The sequence below is a fragment of the Suricata suricatta genome, chromosome 4, assembly GCF_006229205.1.
Source record: "Suricata suricatta isolate VVHF042 chromosome 4, meerkat_22Aug2017_6uvM2_HiC, whole genome shotgun sequence".
Classification (NCBI taxonomy): domain Eukaryota; kingdom Metazoa; phylum Chordata; class Mammalia; order Carnivora; family Herpestidae; genus Suricata; species Suricata suricatta.
In genome coordinates, this window is record NC_043703.1 from 112,541,559 (window position 1) to 112,555,600 (window position 14,042).

The 14,042-nt window shown below is 41.3% G+C and overlaps 1 protein-coding gene across 4 annotated transcripts in view; it reads left to right on the forward strand.

Annotated features, from left to right (window-relative positions):
* The first annotated feature begins 3,007 nt into the window (after positions 1–3,007).
* Positions 3,008–14,042, forward strand: part of ARHGAP25 (Rho GTPase activating protein 25) — an 86,654-nt gene continuing 75,619 nt past the window's right edge. Inside the window, exons 1-2 of one of the 4 annotated variants that reach the window (XM_029937507.1) lie at positions 3,010–3,462; positions 6,228–6,290. In XM_029937507.1, coding sequence (XP_029793367.1) covers positions 3,402–3,462; positions 6,228–6,290 — 124 coding nt within the window. In that variant the 5' untranslated portion in view covers positions 3,010–3,401. Of the gene's footprint in view, positions 3,463–6,227; positions 6,291–14,042 lie in introns of all 4 variants that reach the window. The other 3 variants (XM_029937505.1, XM_029937509.1, XM_029937508.1) reach the window with 3 other exon arrangements.

Here is a 14,042-nt window from a genome sequence, read left to right on the forward strand (position 1 = left end):
TGCTTGTTCATGGACATTCCTCCAATGTTCAGCAAAAATTAAGTCCTTACTGGGACATCTGGGTGTCTCAGTCAGTTAAGCGTCTGACTTCAGCTCAGGTCATGATCTCACAGTTCATGGATTCGAGCCCCAGGTTGGACTCTGTGCCTACAGCTCAGAGCCTGGAGCCTGCTTCACGTTCTGTGTGTGTGTGTCTCTCTCTGCCTCTTCCTCTACTCATGCTCTCTCTCTCAAAAATAAAAAAACATTAAAGAAAATTAAGTCCTTACTCAAGAAATGGTTAGTATTCAATAAGGAAATAGATGAATGGTTTTTTGTTTTTTTTGTTGTTGTTGTTACTGCAGATGCTGATCTACACTTTGGAACCAGACAGGACACCCACTTCTTCATCCTTTGAAGGTCAGGAAGAAGGGGAGCAGCCCTGCAGCAGACAGCTGCTCTTTAACCCTGCCCAGGCAGCTAGCTGACCCAGAGCGCACTCCTTAGAGGGAAGGCTGCTATGTCGGGCTTTTCCAGAGGTGCTTTTCATCTAATTGCCTTTCCAAGTATTCACAACCAACTTCCTCATCAGTCATGAGTTTTTCCAAGACTTATAGGAAGCTACCCTAAAGAACAAAGGAAATTGTCTGTATGTTTCTAAGTATTAGCTTCAAAATATTTTCAAAGCCCAAGTCCTTGGACTTTGGATGGTGTCAACTTCTGTGAAGATGCTGCTGGGTGGGGATTCAGAATGACTATCCATTGCCCCTCCCCTCCAAGTTAAGAAAGATAAAGAACAGTGGCGTTTGGCAGTAACACACAGTTGGGGCCCTGAAGTCTCCAGTTGGCTGAGTCAAGTTCAAAGCAACCTAGGACCCCTGGGGAAGTTGGAAGGTAGCTGGGTAAACTGGGTTAGTGTGATGGATTGGAGTCTTGATCAGCAAATATTCACTCCCTTTCCCCTCCCCCACCACCTCAAGGCTCTGTGTACTTCCTGCCTCACTGCCTTTGGACTTGGCCACATGATGTGTTTTGACCACTGGAATGTGAGCAGATGTGATGTAAGCAGAGCCCTCTTAGGCTCTTTTCATCCACAATGAGAATATGCCTCAGGTCACCACTACTCTTTCAGTTTGGTCCCCCTGAATATAAGTTTTGGACATGTTAATATGAAATAGTTGTTAGATATCTGAGTAGAGATGTATATGATTTGGGGTTTTGGAGTGGCCTGAGCTGAAAATCTACCCTGGCATGATCAATAGATACATGGCATTTAAAATCTTGGGACAGGTGAACTCACCAAAGTATGGATATAGATAGAAAAGAAGTCCACTGGGTGAGTCTTGGTTTCCTCTAATCTTTAGTGGTCAGAGAGATGAGAAGGAACTACCAAGGACACAGAGATGGAGCAACTGGGGGCAGACAACCAGGCCAGTGAGGGATCTTGGGAAGCAAGTGGAGAGAAGGCTCAGAGTTGGAGAGAGTGATCAGTGTGTCTGAAGCTGCTGGTAGGGCACTGAGCCGACATGCAGAATTACCAGTGTATTTAGTGACAGAGATGTTGTCGATGTCCTTGATAGGACTATATTCTGTGGAATCCTGAGAGTGAAAACATCAACAGAAGGAATCCAGGAGAGAATAATAGGACAGTCATTTGCAAGTATAGACAATTCTTACCAAAGCTTTGCTTAATAAATGAAGGAAAGAAATGGGGTTTTGGCCAAAGGAAGAAGTGGAATCAGGAAATATTTTGTAAAATAAGCTTGAACACCAATGGGAATGATCCAAGAAAGAGAAGGAATTTGATTCAGTGAAGACGGAGAAGTGATAACATGGTTCATCCATTGTAACTAGGACAAGGTTGGAGGTGTGGGCTTACATGTAGGACTTAATCAGGTATAGTGGTTAGAGCCTTGCAGACATTCTTTTCCAGTTGTATCGACTTTCCCAATAAATTAGGAAGTCAGGTCATCAACAGAGAATGAGCATATGGGAGCCAAAGAAGAAAATATGACAGAGTTATCCAGGAGGGTTGAATAATGAATGAACCAAGGATGTATAGCTTGTGTCCTGGCTAGCAGTGACTCTTGTGAATACTTTTACCTACTATCTGATAAAGCCCTACAACTGACACATGATGTAAGGCCTATTATTTGCCTCACTACAGATGAGGAAATTGAAACACAGAGTGATCAAGAAACTTGTTCAAAGTCACACAGGACTTGAGCACAGGCAGTCTGGCTCTGGACTCACTAGATTAGACTGATCCAGCTAAACATAAGAAAGCCTTTCACAGAACTGAACCAAATGAAATAAAGGTTGAATTAATATTTGTGGTACAACCACCTTGTGTCAAGTTCTGTACTAGATGCCTTCACAACTCTCTGCAGTCATGGTTATTATCAACCTCATTTCACAGCTTAAGGACAAGGCCCAGAAAGAGTCAGTTGTTTGTTAAAAGCTACAAAGCTAGGAAGTGGAAGATCTGGGTTTTGAACCCATGTGAGTCTAATTCTTAAACCTGTACCCTGTTCACAATGCCAAAGAAGCATTATAACATGTGAGTGGGTCCATCGGCTAAAGCTAACTTATTAACTAAGTACATCAGAACACTTTCCACATGAGTCTTTACCCCACGGAGGTGGAGAACTTACTATTTAGTTCTTAGAGCAGAGAGAATTTAAAAGAGGGAGACTTGAGGGTTGCGAGGGGAGGGGGGTGTGCGGGGGAGAATGCAGGTTGTTTCACGGACCATTTTTGGACACTTGATCTGCTGATTTAGGAGGAGGACTTAGAGGTATATGGTGGAGTCTTGGAATTGTGCATTGTTTTTTCTTTTCATCAAATAGTCTTATTTATATCACAAGAGCACTCATTCTGCTCATACAAGCATTTCCAAAACCCATTTTCTCAAGAAAGTGTGCTCATAATGCACCATCTAGACTGAACAGCCACCCACTTCCTCAAATGCAAGGAAGCAGACAGTTTAAAAAAAAAAAGCCGAGAGGCAGCAGTTGTTTACCACGACCTCGCCTCAGTGAGGCCTGAGATTCTTTTGAACAGGAGCTCTGCTTCCCATGAGGCAGGGTGAAGTACCAGCTGGGATATTTCTGGTAAATCTGAAAGCAGAAAAAGTAAGGTGCACACTTCAGGAAGTACCAGCCCCTGTGGGACTGTTGGGGCCTTGGGGAGCCTTGGGGAGATTTGGGTGCCCTCCCCTAGTGACAGATGGATGGACCTTTCCTCTGAAAGAAAGGAGGACACACGTTGGCAAATCAACTTCAAACCAAGATTGCTTGCGAAGACATCATAAAGGGGAACACGCCCACAAAAGCTAGAAGGAAAGATCGAAAAGGCAAGAAGGGCGGGAATCAAGACAGACGTGTCACTTCAAGCAACTACTCACCAGAACCGGGAGCAAAATGTCCCTGAAGTTGCCAAGAAACTGGGATTTCAACCTGAAAGTAGAGGCTGGAAAAATAGGTACGGTCTTTTTGTTGCCCTTGTGGTTCTTACACATGCGCACTCGCCATTTGCATGTTGGTGGGCTGGGAGCTTACTCTGCTTAAAAATGGATCTCTCAGCGAATCTGAGTTTGGAGAAAATTTGCATTCAAATTGATGTGTTGGCTCAAAGTTCCCAAATACCAGGAGGGGGTTCTTTTCTGTTTGGAGGTGGTGTTGGAAGGGAGCTCCCTGAGGTCTGAGGCTACAGATGGTGTACTTGACAGGGGCTAAGGCTACCTCTGAAACAAAAAAAACTTCACTGCTTCAGCTGTGAAGAAACTCAGGGTGTCCTGCTTTGTGAGGCAAAGGGAGCAAAATTAAACTGGAGATGGGGCTGGAATGCAGAGACATCAGAAGATGGAATAAAGACACTTTTAGTTAAAGGGACAGAATGGAACAGAATTCTTAGTGAGGTTGAAAAGAGAAACATATTGTAGATTAATTATCTTAAGGGATGCTGGCATGTTTTCTGAGATACTCTGGCCTTTAGTCTACACCTCTTCTTATTAAAGATGAGAGTGACACTGATTTTACACTGCTATACAATTGTTATCATGAGTTTCTTTATACAGGTTTCTTCTATTATTAATTATTCTTAATTGAGCACAGAATTTAAAGTAGAGCAGTGGACTGAAAGTGACTTCCCTGTCTTTTATACTCACACTTGTACAGTGAGCTAACTTCCTTGATGTTAAATAGTGAGGAAGTGTTTCTTGTGGCTTGGAAAAGTTTTGCTTGGAACAAGGTTTAAATTTGGTCTTCTAGTGGTGGTTTATATGTTCCTAAAATAAGCCATCCATTGCAAAGTTATATGATGAAGGGTTAATGATATAGGTCTGAGAAGAGATTTGAAAGAAAATAGAGGGTAATCATAAAAGCCATTAATCTTGGTGTCTAGGAAAGATTAGTGGTTCCTAATCTAGCCAGGAATTACTGCATTCTGAGGTTGATTCCGAGAATAGGTGGTGTGCATACCTCTTACATATATAAGCAAGAATTTTTCTCCTAGTTACAGTTGATAACTGTGTATTTGGCAAATGCTCACTTAATCATATGTCATAACCATTAGTTTTCAGAAGTAAAACTTCTATGATTGTGTTCCCTTGTAAATGTCCAACTTCTATTTACATGGGGTCATTCTAACATCTCACCATCTGTGTTTGAACAGTTATTATTCTCCCTCTGTTCAAAAGTAGGAAACATAAGCTTAATTAATACCTAATGATCAATTGATTAAATGGTCAAATAATTTTTTCTTCAGGGATATAAGAAATTATCACATTAGAGTATACATCTGCATATTCTCAGATATGGGATTAGCTTGGTAGGTTTCATGATTTCTACCCATGTTTGTTAAATCATGGTCACCTCAAGTGTTTGATAGAAATGCAGGTTCCAGGGCATTATCCTCACGTGTGAAATCAGAATATTTGGAAGGAGGCTTATACATTTGCATTTAACAAGCACCCACCACTCCATCCGACCTGATGAAGAAGTCCTGCTCTAGGGGCTGTGGTCTAAGTTAGAAGACTTGAAGAACAGCCGTTCATCCAGCATAGAGCACAGTGTTTGGTCCTAGTGAGCAACACACACTTGTTGACTGAATGAATGATTAACTATAAACAGTTGATATTATTTAGTGTTATTTAATGAAAAAAATAATAATTACATATTGAAATATAAAGAAGCCTTTCTCATTATCCATGCCATTTACAACTTTGTCACCCGAAGAGACTGAACTACAGTGAGAATATCTTTCATTAGTTTCACATTGATAAGAAGTCAGATCATAAGCTGAGTTCTCCCAGGAGTCACTGACTCAGCCACAGACCACTGGTCCACTCACTAGCATTCTGTGTCCAGGAGCAACTGTGAGAGTTAGCTTAACAGAATATCAAAGAATCCCATAGCTATTAAGAAGACATGTGGAACTGGCTGTTGTGTCAGTGAAGTCAGTGACCCGTCTGGGAAGTGAGGAGTAGATCAGGGTTTCTCAAGCTGGATACAATTGATATTTTGGACTGGGTCAGTCTTACTGACGGGGGCTCTCCTGTGCCTTGTAGGATGTTAGCAGCATCCTTGGCCTCTACCCATTAGGTTATGATAGTACTCTCCTACTACCAGGAGTTATGTCAACCAAAATGTCCCCAGACATTGCCAGATGTCAGGGGAGAGACATCTGCCCTAGTTGAGAACCACTGGAGTGGATGATCATCAAAGGGTGGAATCCAAGTATTACCTCATGATTCACTACTTAGGTCAATTTTTAAGAGAATCTTCATAAGATACAACTTCAGGGGGATGAGCATTAGCATAAGGAGGATACGAGGACCAGCACTTGCTTAGGGAAAAAGCAAGGCTCTGACACCTGATGTGGCCCAGGACGGGGATCCCAGCTGTGCTTCCAGTTTCCCCTAAATCTTGTGAGTGCTGAGCCAGGGCCAGAGTGAAAGTGAAAGTCTCTGAGAGTGGAGGAGGGGCTCTCCACTATATTTTCAACTGAGAGCTGAGGCGGAGAGTGCACTGGCTGGCAAAGCTGATCCAGGCATCACAACCAGGGGCCTGGCCGTGCTGGGAGAATGTGACCCAGCCAACTTGCATCTGACCTGGTGATCCTGGAAGATCCTTGCATCTGACCACCCCTGGAAGAGAGGGGAATGAAGAGCAGACATATTTGACTTGAGGTGGGGCCCAGAGCATACATTTCTTTGATTCTTTATCATCTTCCATTTACTTCAACAGTGAAACTCACGAGAACCTTCCACTGCATTCATGCACTGTTACTCAAATCTTCTACTTCTTCAGGTATTTGTCTTTCTCATTGATTCGTAAGCTTCAGAGGGTGGGTCCCAGGGCTTAGCATCTTCTCTTGCACACTGTCAGGTCTGACACATCCAGGTGCCTAGCATGTAAAGGGTATTGACCATCCAAGGAAAGCCCCCTTTGGTCCTGCGGGTTGGGAGCGTTTAGTTGGAAGATCACCTGTGAATTTCAGGACAACCCATATTGCATCCAGTCTCATGTCCATCTTATTTTGTTTTCAGTTCCTCCAAGTCCAAAGAGGAAACAGAACCTAGGGAGCTTTTGGAGCTGAGATGCATAATGACAGGAACTGTGGACTGGTGGTTGTTTTAATGTTTTTCTCTCTCTGAATTTAATGTTGGAAAAAAACTATTCAGAAACAAAATGTCATTATTCTCATCTCCCAAGTGGTAAAGTGACAATTATGGAGTTCCTTTTCTACACTTGATTTTTTTTTTCCTATTTGGTAATTCATTATTTGTCTGATATGGTTTGTTTCAGTTGGCCCTTAGAAAATCAAAGTTAAGGGAATGAAAACATTTGTTCCATAAGACCTTCGAATTAGACCAATTTGAAAGACCTAAGGCTTTATGCAATGGAGGTCATTTTTCTTGTTTAAAGAAGTCAGATTTGGGGGCACCTGGGTGGCTCAGTTGGTCAAGTGCCCGACTTCAGCTCAGGTCATGATCTCACAGCTTGTGAGGTAGATCCCCGCATCAGGCTCTATGCTGACAGCTCAGAGCCTGGAGCCTGCTTCAGATTCTGTGTCTCCCTCTCTCTCTGTTCCTCCTTTGCTTGCACTCTCTGTATCTCTCTCAATAATAAAGATAAAAAAATAACAAAAATATATAAAGCAGTCCTATGAATTGATAAAAATTATAAAAGAAAATAAACAACACGAATAGGAATTTTACAGAATAGGGATTATGCCACCAGTAAACATATGGAAATATGCTTAATCACAATAATCAGAAAATGTAAGTTAGAAGCTCAACAAATTAGTTCTCACCCACCACATTGGCTAAAATGAAAGTCTGACAAAACCAAGTCTTCTCAAGGACATGGAGCAATAAGAACTCTCCTACGCTGAAGATACAAACATTTTTGAAAAGCAATCCGACATGGCTTAGTGAAATGGATGATGCGTTAACCCTCTGAAGCAGCCAGTTCACCGTCACCGAGATGATCCCGTGGAGAAACTATTGTGCGTGTAAATCAGAGACACTATTGTGCCTATAAGTCAGAATAGATGTATGTACGTTCCCTAGTCATATTGCTCTTAATAATAGGGGGCAGGAGACAACCCAAATGCCCATCAATAATAGATGGAAAAATAAACTGTAGTATTTTTGTTAAATGGAATGCTGCAAAAGAAATTAATTGTAGTTACATAGTTAACTGAGATTGAAAGCAAAAACTTAATATTTGGTGGAAAAGAAAAGTCACAGAAGAGCAGAATGAGAATTATTTATATTAAGGTTAAAAATGATATCTGTGCCTGGTGACACTGTAAGGAAAAGCAAGGAGTTGACTAATACTAAAGTCAGGGTGTTGGTTACTTCCAGAGGGAAAACAAGGAAATGCATTTGGGAAGCTTCAAAGGTATCTAACCACAGTGGTAGGTACATGAGAGTTTATTTTATTATTGTACTTAAAATGAACAAAGAAATGAACATGTATATAAGCTCTCAAATACCCAGAAGGATGTACACAATATGTTAGTAGTAGTTCAATATGGGTGAAGGATGTATGGGTAAAATATACCCACAGACAGGTATTATTATTACTTTTCGTGTGTGCGTACTCCTTAATCCCCATTACCTATTTCACCCATTCCCCTCACCCCCTTCCCTCTGGTAACCATCAGTTGGCCTTTATAGTTAAGAGTCTATTTCTTGATTTGTATTTCTCTGTCTTATATTTTTCCCTTCGCTTGTTTGTTTGGTTTCTTATATTCCATATATGAGTGAACTCATATGTTATTTGTTTTTCTCTAACTTATTTTGCTCAGCATTATAATCTCTAGCTCCATCCATGTTGTTGCAAACAGCAAGATTTCATTCCATTTTATGGCTGAATAATATTCCAGTAGTGTGTGTGTGTGTGTGCGTGCGCCACTTCTTTATCCATTCATCAATTGATAGATATTTCGACACTTTCCATATCTCAGCTATTTTATTGTAAGCATTGCTGCTATGAACTTAAGGGTGCATGTATCCCTGAATTAGTGTTCTTGTATTCTTTGGGTAAATACTCAGGAGTGCAATTGCTGGATCATAAAGTAATTGTATTTTTAACTTTTTTGAGGAAACTTCATACTGTTTTCCACAGTGGCCACACCAGTTAGCATTTCCACCAACAGTGCACCAGGTTTCCTTTTTCTCCACATCTTTACCAACACCTGTTGTTTTATCTGTTATTGATTTTAGTCATTTGGACAGGTGTGAGCCGATACCTCATTGTAGTTTTGATTTGTAGTTCCCTGATAATGAGTGATGTTGAGCATATTTTCATGTGTCTGTTTGCCATCTGTATGTCTTCTTTGGAAAATAGTCTGTTCATATCTTCTGCCCATTTTTAAATTGGATTATTTGTTTTTTTGGGTATTAAGTTGTATCAGTTATTTATAGATTTTGGGTACTAATCCTTCATGAGGTATGTCATTTGTAAATATCTCCCATTCCATAGGTTGCCTTTGGTTTTGTTGATTGTTTTCTTCACTGTGCAGATTTTTATTTTGATGTAGTCCCAGTAGTTTATTTTTGCTTTTGTTTCCCTTGCCTCAGGAGGCATGCCTAGAAAGATGCTGCTACAGCTGATGTCAAAGAGATTGCTGCTTGTGTTCTCTTCTAGGATTTTTATGGGTTCAGGTCCCATATTAGGTCTTTAATCCATTTTGAATTTAATTTTATGTATGGTGTAGGAAGTGGTCCAGTTGCATTCTTTTGCATGCTGCTGTCCAGTTTTCCCAACACTATTTGTTGAAGAGACTGTCTTTTTCCCATTAGACATTCTTTCCTGCTTTGTTGAAGATTAATTGACCATATAATTATGCGTTTATTTCTGAGTTTTCTCTTCCATTCCATTGACCTATGGCCAGTATCATACTGTTTTAATCACTGTATCTTTGTAAAATAACTTGAAGTCTGGAATTGTGGTGCTTCCAGCTTTGCTTTTTTTTTTTTTTTTTTTCTTTTTCAAGCTTGCTTTGGCTATTTGGGGTCTTTGTGGTTCTGAAAAAATTTTAGGATTCTTTGTTCTACGTCTGTGAAAAATACTGTTGGTATTTTGATAGGAATTGATTTATTCTCTTATAAATATTTTCCAGGCTTCTTATAAAGAACAACTATTACTAATGCTATTAAAAATACCTACAGATGAAACAAATTCCAAAGTGCTTGGTCAAGCATGTCAGCATAAGGTCTTACAGGTGACATGTGCTCTTTGGCGATGTGCAGCTGGCTACAACGATGTTGGAACAAGCCAGGACTCACACCTGGTTGTCCGTAGACTTCCTGCACTTCTAGACTCAGGAGAGAGGGTTTTCTAGGAAGAGGTACATGTTTTTGGATTCTGACTCTCCCTCTCTCTGTCCTTCCCCTGTTCGCACTCTCTCTCTCAAAAAATAAATAAAACATAAAAAAATAAAAAATAAATTAAAAAAATAAAATTCATTGCCAAATTTACAATATCCTAATCTGAATCAGCCTGAGTTTGGGACCAAATGTAGTCTATTTGCTGTGGCCAAAGCCTCTGCACTCCTTGGCTAGTGCCCAGTCCCTGGTTGATACAGATGCCCACCTGTGCAGGCAGTCAAGGGAACAACATGCCTTCATCAGACACTGAATAGTGACATGAGGTGGTGTTCTTCTCAGGACCTGTACTCGGTTTATTCTTTGTTCAACTAATGAACAAGTAATGTTGTCATGGGCTTACCTTCAGGCATAAATTAAATTCTTTCTCCAAAGTGCATGCCTCCTGTTGTCCAGTGAGAGCCTCCTGGCTGTTTGGGGAAGAGAGACCGATGTCATTCTAAACAGCAGCAGAGTGAAATCTGGCCATTTGTAGGAAAGTGGATGGACCTCGAGGGTGTCATGCTAAGCGAAATAAGTCAGGCAGAGAAGGACAGATACCACATGTTTGCACTCATAGGTCTAACAGGAAAACAGGAGAAACCTAATGGAGGACCAGGGGGAGGGGAAGAGGGAAAGAGAGTTGGGGAGAGAGAGGGATGCAAAACTTGAGAGACTATTGAATACTGAAAACAAACTGAGGGTTGAAGGGGAAGGGGGAGGGGGGAAAAGAGGTGATGGTGATGGAGGAGGGCACTTGTGGGGAAGAGCACTGGGTGTTGTATGGAAACCAATTTGACAATAAACTATTAAAAAAAACATATTACAACATAAAAAAATAATAAACAGCAGCAGAGTGACAGAAAGCCAAAATCTTGTTTTCTGCACACCCATGGAAAAGTCCTCCCTGCAGATGCCAGGCAAGATTCTGTACTTTGTGTTTTTTTTTAATGTTTTAATGTTTTTTATTTATTTTTGAGAGACAGCATGAGCAAGGGAGGGTCAGAGAGAGAGGGAGACACAGAATCTGAAGACAGGCTCCAGGCTCTGAGCTGTCAGCACAGAGCCCGACACAGGGCTCGAACCCACGAACCATGAGATCATGACCTGAAGCCGAAGTTGAACTCTTAAATGACTGAGCCACCCAGGCACCCCTGTACTTTGTGTTTGATTGGAAACCAAAGTATACTTGGATTGGCAGAAGTGAGCTCAGTGGCTTGGTGCATGTATCTCTGAAAAATGGATCTACAACAAGATACTCCATGGTTCTTGCATGGTATACACAGCCCAAAATCAGCGTACTACTGCTGTGTTGGACTCACAATTTATAAAGCAGCTACACAGAGTGTCTAGTGGAGGAACCCTGTGATGACTCCGCCTGTTTACGTCAGAGCTGGAGTGTGGTCCTTTGAATAAGGAATGTGCATTATGGGAGTTTTGGAAAGATCGGGAGAATGATTGAGAAGAATAAGTTGATGGTAATGGGCCCTTCACACTCAAGATCGCTTGAAAGGAAAGAAATATAACCTCTCATGAAGCAGCACCGTGATTGGCTAACTGGATGCAAGAGACCGGAGTGTGTGAAGAGCTGAAATGCAGCTCTGGCTGTGGCCACGGTGACTAAAACCAACAGGCAATGACGAAGAACCAGGGGTAACCCCAGGGGACATCCATGGTCCCTGGGGACAATCCCTAATTGAGGGATCCCATCCAGGGTATGGTATGTAAATTTTACAGAGTTCCCAGGCAGGAACCGAGATATGGAAGTTACAAAAAGAGAAAAATAATTTACATTTCTTGTTTTATGCTTTACTTGTCACTGTTTTTCTCCTTGAACATTTTTTTCCTTTGAAAGTTTTCTAAAAAACCAAAAATCACTTTACCAAAAAAACAACAACAAAAAAAACCCAAAAAACTATACCCATAGGTGTGGTAGCCAAATAGAAAGACAGTCCTGCTCTCTGCTCCTGTATGGCTTATAGGATAATGGGACACAGACAAGGAGACAGTTACAAGACACCAAGGCAAGTCCTGTGATGGGAACAGCTTCGGGGCCACGGGAGGCTGCCTGCGAGTAGGAGTTCTGGTCTAGCCCCCTCTCCCCATCACTGACATTCTTTTCTTTAAGTTACAGACCTGTGCTTTCTTCGGTGAGTTCCACACTTGCCCTCTTTCTCTGGCTGGTTTTCCTATACATTGTCTCTGTTTCTTTGGAGAAGAAAAAAAATCTCTGTAATTATGTGTGGGTCCTCCTGCTGAAGGGACTAAACTCAAGGTCCTCAGGATCTGGCCCTGTTCACCTCCGCGCTTGTCCCCGCCACCCTCTCTTCCCCAGGCCTGTACACACGCACACCCGTGCTCTGGACCTCAGCCCTATCTTACCTTTTTCAGTTCGCTCTGTCTCACCTACCTGGAGCCCTCTCTACTCAGGACTTCCTTTCTATCACCTAGTTCCTACCCATGCTTTGGTGACAGCATAGACGTCTTGCCCTCTGGGAGTCTAAGTCTGCAAATTGCTGGAAGGAGAGTAAAACGATCCCTTCTCATGTTGTTTAAACAGAGATGCTTATAGTTTAGACACTGTGGACTTCCTTCCAGATGAGCTCAATGAATGTTCCTCAACTTGTGTATATGAGTCAACTCCTCCAACCTACGGCTTGGTTTTTGAACAAAGAATTTTGTCTTAATGTGAAAAATGCAACACCAGTGTTCTAGGCCTTCCCTGGAGAGAATAAACTTGAATTGCCTGTAAAAAGTGGCATTGACGGAAGATTGTCTATGGGATGAATTGCTCATTGACTTTTCTCAATAGGAGTGTAGGTGGGTAGGAGGGTGCAAGTTATTGTATTTCTCTTTTTGCCTTGGCTGCCAGCAAGCTTAGAGCTAAATTAAAGCTCAAGCACAACTTTTATCTATTCAGTTAGCACACTTGTATTTTCTTTTGTCTTTGTTATAAACCTATGTGTTCATTGCAAATGAGTTTTCTACTTGAATATGAAAAGCCATGTAAGTCTTTGAAGAAGGGTTAATATAGGTGATGTATTAGTACACAATTCCTCAGATAGCTTGTGTCTAGGTTTCATACTTAGTAGTAGTAACTGGGCATTAAAATTTTTTAAAAGAAGGCAGTGCTGGGGATTAGTTTTCTTAGTCTATAAATGAGATGCAAATCTATGACCATTTATATTCTTTCCCTGGAGTTGTATAAAATGATGGTATCTTCAGTACATTGGGGTGAATCATTTCTCTCATTCATTCGTTCATAAAACATTTATTTGCTGACTTCTATCTGATAGGTCCTTTTCAAGGGACGTTCTGGATGTTATGCTTATGCTGTTAACATAGTCTATTCACCCACACCTACATCTTTCTAAAAAAAGTATTTTTGACTTTGGTGCCACCACATTTTCTCCATAAGCTGTGAGGTGTCAGTCACCAGGACTGTGACTGACTCAGGTGACAGCTGCTTCACTTCCTTGCTTCCTCCTTATGCTATCCACTCACCCCCAAAATGTACACACATAGATCTTAGTTCCAAATGGGGCTGGTGACACTCTACTGCTCAAGCCCTGGCCTACCGCTTTCGAACCATTTGTGTGCTTCCTTGTTGGTTTGGGAATTTCAAAGTGAAAGAGGAAGTGCTACAGTATAAAGATCTTAAGGCTCTGTAGAGTCATTTTCATATTTTTAAAATAAGTCTATAAAGATTACAAAAATAATTTTCTGACAAGGTGAGAACTAGCTATAACAAAAGGAGCCAGCTGTATATACCGTATGGTAGTTAGAAAGCTAGGATTGGAGTCAGACTGCCGAAGTTTGATGCCACCTTCACTACCTGCTACCTATGTGACCTTGATCCGCAGTTTCTTCATCTATAAAATGGGCACAATCATAGTGCTAACCAATACGGTTATTGTGAGGATTAAAGGACATAATCTTTGCATAATAGCAGGCATTGCTATGTGCTTTATAAATACTGCATTACTACCGTATAGATATGATATCAACTCCTAACATATCAGTGCTGAAGGCCACAGCCAGCAGTGCTAGGGTTTTGTTTGTCTTGGTCCGGTTTGGTTCTGTCTTTCCTTTAAACAAATGGTTTTTACAACATCTACTGATCCTCTTTGCTACCCAGTGGCTGTCTGAGCTAGACTGTGTTGACTAGCCATTTCTTGTTTCT